Genomic DNA, 10,000 nt, shown 5'->3' on the forward strand with positions numbered 1-10,000 from the left:
TCAACACAACACATGCTTCCAGTGGTTTCCCCAAATTCAACTGAAAATGCAACTTTTAAAGGGGTCCTATAATGTAATGAGGTACAATAAGTCTCTGATGTCACCAGAGTGTGTGTATGTGAAGTTTTAGCTCAAAATACCCCACAGATATTTTTTATTGCATATTAAAATTGTCACATTTTGAGGGTGAGCAAAAACGTGCAGTTTTTGTGTGTGTCCCTTTAAATGCAAATGAGCTGCTGCTCGTGCACAGCCAGGGGGCGGAGCTTCAAGAGCTCAAGAAGAAGTGACAACATGTAGCAACAGGACATTTCTGAATGGTTTGTTGATGAATTTATGTTGCTGATGTGTAGTTTACTATCTTCTAGTCACTAATTAGCATTTTCTGCATAATAATCTAAATCGCGTTCCCGGGGGCGGGGTTTATGTAAATTTTAGGGTTGGTGATGTCACTAACCCGGAAGTAAGCTTGTAGTCCCTGTCAGCCGTTTGTTGTAGTCCTTCTGTAAAAGAAAATATCTCCCTTTGCTTGGAGCGTTGTAACTTTGCAGATACAGACATTGATCATTTTGTTAACCGTTCTGTGCGAGAGGTCAGCTTTTAATACAGATATTACTTACAAATGCTAAAAAATCAAGCATTAGACAAATAAAATAGTCTAAAAAATAAATGATGCCCTTATTTCAGAGAAACAGCGGGCGCGCCCGAACGTAACGTCCCCGTCCCCCCGTGCGCGCACGCTCTGACACGCGTGACGTGTGTGCGTGCGCGCTCCCGTGCGGAGGGAAGATGGCGGATGTTTGGAGTGAGGAGGTTCAAGAGAGCAGCTGATAAAGAGAAACACAAACAACAGCAGAAAAACAGAAGCAGCGCGCGGGCGAGAGACAGACCGAGCGTCACGCACACAGGTAAAGCCTCGCGCGTCAGCCTCGCGACGCCCGCAGCGTCATCAGCCGCGTTACACGAGAATCCACCGGCTGTTAGCGCTCAGCTAATGAAGCAGCAGCTGGAAATACCCTGCTTTTACTCTAGTAAACACGCCTGAGGCAGTTCTCGAGGACATGTGTAGAAGTGTGACGCTGTCCTGGTGAAAAGATCATGTTGGCGAGAATAACGCGATCACTGGCACTCGCTCGCGGAGCTTCGGCTGCTGTGCTGCGAGAACGCTTCCATTATTAAAGGCACTTTCTTCTTATCAACGACTTGGACATGAAGTTGAATTTAACCCGCTAACTGTCATATTCCTCTGAGCTGAGATGCGTGTGAGTCTTAAAGAGACACTTAAGAATTCAACTAAATGAAAGTGTCAAAAAGTTATTGAAGTCTAAGTTTACTGAACTAAACATGTTTATTTACACAAGATGTATATTGTTTGAAATAATTTGGGTTTTAGAAACGCTAGAAAATCAAAGCCTTCTGTCTGACCGAATTTGAAGTTGATATCACAAAAATGGAAAGATTTTAAACTGCCGTTTCCATGGTTACGCAATATCAAAAACTCTTCACAGGATGAATGATACCTAATTTATGATGATTACTAACGTTTGTGATTGGTGGATAGCGTAAATGACATCACATCTTGAGCGCCAGTGTTTTAAATGCTTTGCAAGTCTTTTTCTGAGTCACATGACCGCAGATGTTTGTGTGTCCGGGTCACATGACGTCAGATGTTTGTGTGTGTCCGGGTCACATGACGTCAGATGTTTGTGTGTATCCGGGTCACATGACGTCAGATGTTTGTGTGTGTCCGGGTCACATGACGTCAGATGTTTGTGTGTGTCCGGGTCACATGACGTCAGATGTTTGTGTGTGTCCGGGTCACATGACGTCAGATGTTTGTGTGTGTTCAGGTCACATGACGTCAGATGTTTGTGTGTGTCCGGGTCACATGACGTCAGATGTTTGTGTGTGTCCGGGTCACATGACGTCAGATGTTTGTGTGTGTCCGGGTCACATGACGTCAGATGTTTGTGTGTGTCCGGGTCACATGACGTCAGATGTTTGTGTGTGTCCGGGTCACATGACGTCAGATGTTTGTGTGTGTCCGGGTCACATGACGTCAGATGTTTGTGTGTGTCCGGGTCACATGACGTCAGATGTTTGTGTGTGTCCGGGTCACATGACGTCAGATGTTTGTGTGTGTCCGGGTCACATGACGTCAGATGTTTGTGTGTGTCCGGGTCACATGACGTCAGATGTTTGTGTGTGTCCAGGTCACATGACCTCAGATGTATGTGTGTGTCCGGGTCACATGACGCACGGCACTATGCTTTTATACACTGTACTTATACTCAATCGTGTAGTGTATGAACTTTATACGTTTATATTTAGTCTCTTCAAAGCCCCTCCCCCTCCGCTACGTAATTAAAGCTGCGACAGTCGAGTGCATGAAGTGTCCAACGTTCCACACTTCTTTATTCAGTTAAATAAGTGCATCATCCGGCACTGAAAGTGCACTTTTTCTTTTTAGAGTTGTCAGTGTGAACGCGCTATTTATACTACAAAATGACGTAGAATACTACGCGATCTGTGTGTGTCCGCAGACAGACGTACAGACGGCGTGATGTCTCGCGGCTCAGACGGTGAAGATGGCTGCCTGGTTGCCATGGACACGGAGGAGGGCGGGGCTCTGGCGTCAGGGGGCGTGGCTCCGGTGTCAGGGGGCGGAGCCAGTGCTCACAGCATGGGTGAGCTCCCGGAGGAGGTGCTGGAGTTCATCCTGTCGTTCCTGTCGCCCTATCAGGAGCACAAGATGGCGGCGCTCGTGTGCAAACAGTGGTACCGCCTCATCAAAGGTCAGTCGGACAGTTCAGGAATCGCTCTGACTCGAAGAGTCCACAACGGTGAACGATAAAAACATTGACAGCCAATCAGAATCCAGCCTGCTTTAGAGAGAGCTCAAGCGTTTAGAGCGACAGACGACAAAACTGCAGAAATCGTATCATTATCGTTGTAGTTATAGTTATCAGCACAGTTATAGTTATCAGCACAGGTATAGTTATCAGCACAGTTATAGTTATCAGCACAGTTATAGTTATCAGCACAGTTATAGTTATCAGCACGGTTATAGTTATCAGCACAGTTATAGTTATCAGCACAGGTATAGTTATCAGCACGGTTATAGTTATCAGCACAGTTATAGTTATCAGCACAGGTATAGTTATCAGCACAGGTATAGTTATCAGCACAGTTATAGTTATCAGCACAGTTATATAGTTATCAGCACAGTTATAGTTATCAGCACAGTTATAGTTATCAGCACAGTTATAGTTATCAGCACAGTTACAGTTATCAGCACAGTTATAGTTATCAGCACGGGTATAGTTATCAGCACAGGTATAGTTATCAGCACAGGTATAGTTATCAACACAGTTATAGTTATCAGCACAGTTATAGTTATCAGCACAGTTATAGTTATCAGCACAGTTATAGTTATCAGCACAGTTATAGTTATCAGCACGGGTATAGTTATCAGCACAGGTATAGTTATCAACACAGTTATAGTTATCAGCACAGTTATAGTTATCAGCACAGTTATAGTTATCAGCACAGTTATAGTTATCAGCACAGTTATAGTTATCAGCACGGGTATAGTTATCAGCACAGTTCTAGTTATCAGCACAGGTATAGTTATCAGCACGGGTATAGTTATCAGCACAGTTACAGTTATCAGCACAGTTATAGTTATCAGCACGGGTATAGTTATCAGCACAGGTATAGTTATCAGCACAGGTATAGTTATCAACACAGTTATAGTTATCAGCACAGTTATAGTTATCAGCACAGTTATAGTTATCAGCACAGTTATAGTTATCAGCACAGTTATAGTTATCAGCACGGGTATAGTTATCAGCACAGGTATAGTTATCAACACAGTTATAGTTATCAGCACAGTTATAGTTATCAGCACAGTTATAGTTATCAGCACAGTTATAGTTATCAGCACAGTTATAGTTATCAGCACGGGTATAGTTATCAGCACAGTTATAGTTATCAGCACAGGTATAGTTATCAGCACGGGTATAGTTATCAGCACAGGTATAGTTATCAACACAGTTATAGTTATCAGCACAGTTATAGTTATCAGCACAGTTATAGTTATCAGCACAGTTATAGTTATCAGCACAGTTATAGTTATCAGCACGGGTATAGTTATCAGCACAGGTATAGTTATCAGCACAGGTATAGTTATCAACACAGTTATAGTTATCAGCACAGTTATAGTTATCAGCACAGTTATAGTTATCAGCACGGTTATCAGCACAGTTATAGTTATCAACACAGTTATAGTTATCAGCAAAGTTATAGTTATCAGCACAGTTATAGTTATCAGCACAGTTACAGTTATCAGCACAGGTATAGTTATCAGCACAGGTATAGTTATCAACACAGTTATAGTTATCAGCACAGTTATAGTTATCAGCACAGTTATAGTTATCAGCACAGTTATCAGCACAGTTATCAGCACAGGTATAGTTATCAGCACAGGTATAGTTATCAACACAGTTATAGTTATCAGCACAGTTATCAGCACAGTTATAGTTATCAGCACAGGTATAGTTATCAGCACAGGTATAGTTATCAGCACAGTTATAGTTATCAGCACAGTTATCAGCACAGTTATCAGCACAGGTATAGTTATCAGCACAGTTATAGTTATCAGCACAGTTATCAGCACAGGTATAGTTATCAGCACAGGTATAGTTATCAACACAGTTATAGTTATCAGCACAGTTATCAGCACAGTTATAGTTATCAGCACAGTTATCAGCACAGTTATAGTTATCAGCACAGTTATAGTTATCAGCACAGTTATAGTTATCAGCACAGTTACAGTTATCAGCACAGGTATAGTTATCAGCACAGGTATAGTTATCAACACAGTTATAGTTATCAGCACAGTTATAGTTATCAGCACAGTTATAGTTATCAGCACAGTTATCAGCACAGTTATCAGCACAGGTATAGTTATCAGCACAGGTATAGTTATCAACACAGTTATAGTTATCAGCACAGTTATCAGCACAGTTATAGTTATCAGCACAGTTATCAGCACAGTTATAGTTATCAGCACAGTTATAGTTATCAGCACAGTTATAGTTATCAGCACAGTTATCAGCACAGTTATCAGCACAGGTATAGTTATCAGCACAGTTATAGTTATCAGCACAGTTATAGTTATCAGCACAGGTATAGTTATCAGCACGGTTATAGTTATCAGCACAGTTATAGTTATCAGCACAGTTATAGTTATCAGCATGGTTATAGTTATCAGCACGGTTATAGTTATCAGCACGGTTATAGTTATCAGCACGGTTATAGTTATCAGCACAGGTATAGTTATCAGCACAGTTATCAGCACAGGTATAGTTATCAGCACAGTTATAGTTATCAGCACAGTTATCAGCACAGGTATAGTTATCAGCACAGTTATAGTTATCAGCACAGGTATAGTTATCAGCACAGTTATCAACACAGTTATAGTTATCAGCACAGTTATCAGCACAGTTATAGTTATCAGCACAGTTATCAGCACAGGTATAGCTATCAGCACAGGTATAGTTATCAACACAGTTATAGTTATCAGCACAGTTATCAGCACAGTTATAGTTATCAGCACAGTTATCAGCACAGTTATAGTTATCAGCACAGTTATCAGCACAGTTATCAGCACAGTTATCAGCACAGGTATAGTTATCAGCACAGTTATAGTTATCAGCACAGGTATAGTTATCAGCACAGTTATAGTTATCAGCACAGTTATAGTTATCAGCACGGTTATAGTTATCAGCACAGTTATAGTTATCAGCACAGGTATAGTTATCAGCACGGTTATAGTTATCAGCACGGTTATAGTTATCAGCACAGGTATAGTTATCAGCACAGTTATCAGCACAGGTATAGTTATCAGCACAGTTATAGTTATCAGCACAGTTATCAGCACAGGTATAGTTATCAGCACAGTTATAGTTATCAGCACAGGTATAGTTATCAGCACAGGTATAGTTATCAGCACAGTTATCAGCACAGGTATAGTTATCAGCACAGTTATCAGCACAGTTATCAGCACAGGTATAGTTATCAGCACAGTTATAGTTATCAGCACAGTTATAGTTATCAGCACAGTTATAGTTATCAGCACAGGTATAGTTATCAGCACAGTTATAGTTATCAGCACAGTTATCAGCACATGTATAGTTATCAGCACAGTTATAGTTATCAGCACAGGTATAGTTATCAGCACAGGTATAGTTATCAGCACAGTTATCAGCACAGGTATAGTTATCAGCACAGTTATCAGCACAGTTATCAGCACAGGTATAGTTATCAGCACAGTTATAGTTATCAGCACAGGTATAGTTATCAGCACAGGTATAGTTATCAGCACAGTTATCAGCACAGTTATAGTTATCAGCACAGTTATAGTTATCAGCACAGTTATAGTTATCAGCACAGTTATCAGCACAGGTATAGTTATCAGGTATAGTTATCAGCACAGGTATAGTTATCAGCACAGGTATAGTTATCAGCACAGTTATAGTTATCAGCACAGTTATAGTTATCAGCACAGTTATCAGCACAGTTATAGTTATCAGCACAGTTATAGTTATCAACACAGTTATAGTTATCAGCACAGTTATAGCTATCAGCACAGTTATCAGCACAGGTATAGTTATCAGGTATAGTTATCAGCACAGGTATAGTTATCAGCACAGTTATAGTTATCAGCACAGTTATAGCTATCAGCACAGTTATCAGCACAGGTATAGTTATCAGTTATAGTTATCAGGTATAGTTATCAGCACAGGTATAGTTATCAGCACAGGTATAGTTATCAGCACAGGTATAGTTATCAGCACAGGTATAGTTATCAGCACAGTTATAGTTATCAGCACAGTTATAGTTATCAGCACAGTTATCAGCACAGGTATAGTTATCAGCACAGGTATAGTTATCAGCACAGGTATAGTTATCAGCACAGGTATAGTTATCAGCACAGTTATAGTTATCAGCACAGTTATAGTTATCAGCACAGTTATCAGCACAGGTATAGTTATCAGCACAGTTATCAGCACAGTTATCAGCACAGGTATAGTTATCAGCACAGGTATAGTTATCAGCACAGGTATAGTTATCAGCACAGGTATAGTTATCAGCACAGTTATAGTTATCAGCACAGTTATCAGCACAGGTATAGTTATCAGCACAGGTATAGTTATCAGCACAGGTATAGTTATCAGCACAGGTATAGTTATCAGCACAGTTATAGTTATCAGCACAGTTATAGTTATCAGCACAGTTATCAGCACAGGTATAGTTATCAGCACAGTTATCAGCACAGTTATCAGCACAGGTATAGTTATCAGCACAGTTATAGTTATCAGCACAGTTATAGTTATCAGCACAGTTATAGTTATCAGCACAGTTATCAGCACAGGTATAGTTATCAGCACAGGTATAGTTATCAGCACAGGTATAGTTATCAGCACAGGTATAGTTATCAGCACAGGTATAGTTATCAGCACAGTTATAGTTATCAGCACAGTTATAGTTATCAGCACAGTTATCAGCACAGGTATAGTTATCAGCACAGGTATAGTTATCAGCACAGGTATAGTTATCAGCACAGGTATAGTTATCAGCACAGTTATAGTTATCAGCACAGTTATCAGCACAGGTATAGTTATCAGGTATAGTTATCAGCACAGGTATAGTTATCAGCACAGGTATAGTTATCAGCACAGTTATAGTTATCAGCACAGTTATAGTTATCAGCACAGTTATCAGCACAGGTATAGTTATCAGCACAGTTATAGTTATCAGCACAGTTATAGCTATCAGCACAGTTATCAGCACAGGTATAGTTATCAGGTATAGTTATCAGGTATAGTTATCAGCACAGGTATAGTTATCAGCACAGGTATAGTTATCAGCACAGTTATAGTTATCAGCACAGTTATAGTTATCAGCACAGTTATCAGCACAGGTATAGTTATCAGCACAGGTATAGTTATCAGCACAGGTATAGTTATCAGCACAGGTATAGTTATCAGCACAGTTATAGTTATCAGCACAGTTATAGTTATCAGCACAGTTATAGTTATCAGCACAGTTATAGTTATCAGCACAGTTATAGTTATCAGCACAGGTATAGTTATCAGCACAGGTATAGTTATCAGCACAGGTATAGTTATCAGCACAGTTATAGTTATCAGCACAGTTATAGTTATCAGCACAGTTATCAGCACAGTTATAGTTATCAGCACAGGTATAGTTATCAGCACAGTTATAGTTATCAGCACAGTTATCAGCACAGTTATAGTTATCAGCACAGGTATAGTTATCAACACCGTTATAGTTATCAGCACAGTTATAGTTATCAGCACAGTTATCAGCACAGTTATAGTTATCAGCACAGTTATAGTTATCAGCACAGTTATCAGCACAGGTATAGTTATCAGCACAGTTATAGTTATCAGCACAGTTATAGTTATCAGCACAGGTATAGTTATCAGCACAGTTATAGTTATCAGCACAGTTATAGTTATCAGCACAGTTATAGTTATCAGCACAGTTATAGTTTTGGTTATATCGTTATGGTTATATTGCCGTTACAGTAGGTATTATAGTTGTTGTATTTATCGTTATTGTTCTAGTTATTGTTGTAGTTGTAGTTACCATTATAGTTATCCTAATTTTTGTAGTTTCAGGCGTTGTTATAGATATCATCATCATAGTTCTAGTGTTTTCTATAGTTTATAGTGTGGTGTGATGGTCATGTGACACTGAGATGTGAGACGTGTTTAACAGTCAGTCAGACTCGTCAGCTGTGAATGTGAAATCTCACGTGTGTGTGTGTGTGTGTGTGTGTCTCTCTCAGGTGTGGCGTATCAGTGTTATCATGGTTTCCTGCGGGCCGTTCAGGAGGGGAACATCCAGTGGGAGAGTCGCACTTATCCGTATCCTGGAACGCCCATAACACAACGCTTCTCACACAGTCAGTAACTGCTCACACACACACACACACACACACACACTTGCTCACTCACACACACACTCACACACACACACACACACACACACACACACTCATACTCATATACACACACACACATACATACATACATACACACACACACACACACACTCGGTCACTCACACACACACTCACACACACACACTCTCATACACAGACACACAGACATACACACACACACACACACACACTCGCTCACTCAAACACACACACTCACACACACACACACACACACACTAACCCTAACCCCTAAACCAACCCATCACAGAAAACTTTATGCAGGTTTACATGTTCGTGTGTTGTGTTGCGAGTGAAGATCGTGTGTTGTGTTGCGAGTGAAGATCGTGTGTTGTGTCGCGAGTGAAGATCGTGTGTTGTGTCGCGAGTGAAGATCGTGTGTTGTGTCGCGAGTGAAGATCGTGTGTTGTGTCGCGAGTGAAGATCGTGTGTTGTGTCGCGAGTGAAGATCGTGTGTTGTGTCGCGAGTGAAGATCGTGTGTTGTGTCGCGAGTGAAGATTGTGTGTTGTGTCGCGAGTGAAGATTGTGTGTTGTGTTGCGAGTGACGATTGTGAGTTGTGTTGCGAGTGAAGATCGTGTGTTGTGTTGCGAGTGACGATTGTGTGTTGTGTTGCGAGTGAAGATTGTGTGTTGTGTTGCGAATGAAGATTGTGTGTTGTGTTGCGAGTGAAGATTGTGTGTTGTGTCGCGAGTGAAGATTGTGTGTTGCGAGTGACGATTGTGTGTTGTGTTGCGAGTGACGATTGTGTGTTGTTTTGCGAGTGAAGATCGTGTGTTGTGTTGCAAATGACGATTGTGTGTTGTGTCGCGAGTGAAGATTGTGTGTTGTGTTGCGAGTGACGATTGTGTGTTGTGTTGCGAGTGACGATTGTGTGTTGTTTTGCGAGTGAAGATCGTGTGTTGCGAGTGAAGATCGTGTGTTGTGCTGCGAGTGACGATTGTGT

At 40.7% G+C, this 10,000-nt stretch overlaps 1 protein-coding gene across 1 annotated transcript in view; it reads left to right on the forward strand.

Annotated features, from left to right (window-relative positions):
* The first annotated feature begins 680 nt into the window (after positions 1–680).
* Positions 681–10,000, forward strand: part of fbxo42 (F-box protein 42) — a 24,346-nt gene continuing 15,026 nt past the window's right edge. Inside the window, exons 1-3 of the mRNA XM_079592232.1 lie at positions 681–908; positions 2,544–2,795; positions 8,882–8,998. Coding sequence (XP_079448358.1) covers positions 797–908; positions 2,544–2,795; positions 8,882–8,998 — 481 coding nt within the window. The 5' untranslated portion in view covers positions 681–796. The remainder of the gene's footprint in view (positions 909–2,543; positions 2,796–8,881; positions 8,999–10,000) is intronic.

Source organism: Phoxinus phoxinus, assembly GCF_949152265.1.
Source record: "Phoxinus phoxinus genome assembly, chromosome: 20".
In the NCBI taxonomy this organism is placed as follows: domain Eukaryota; kingdom Metazoa; phylum Chordata; class Actinopteri; order Cypriniformes; family Leuciscidae; genus Phoxinus; species Phoxinus phoxinus.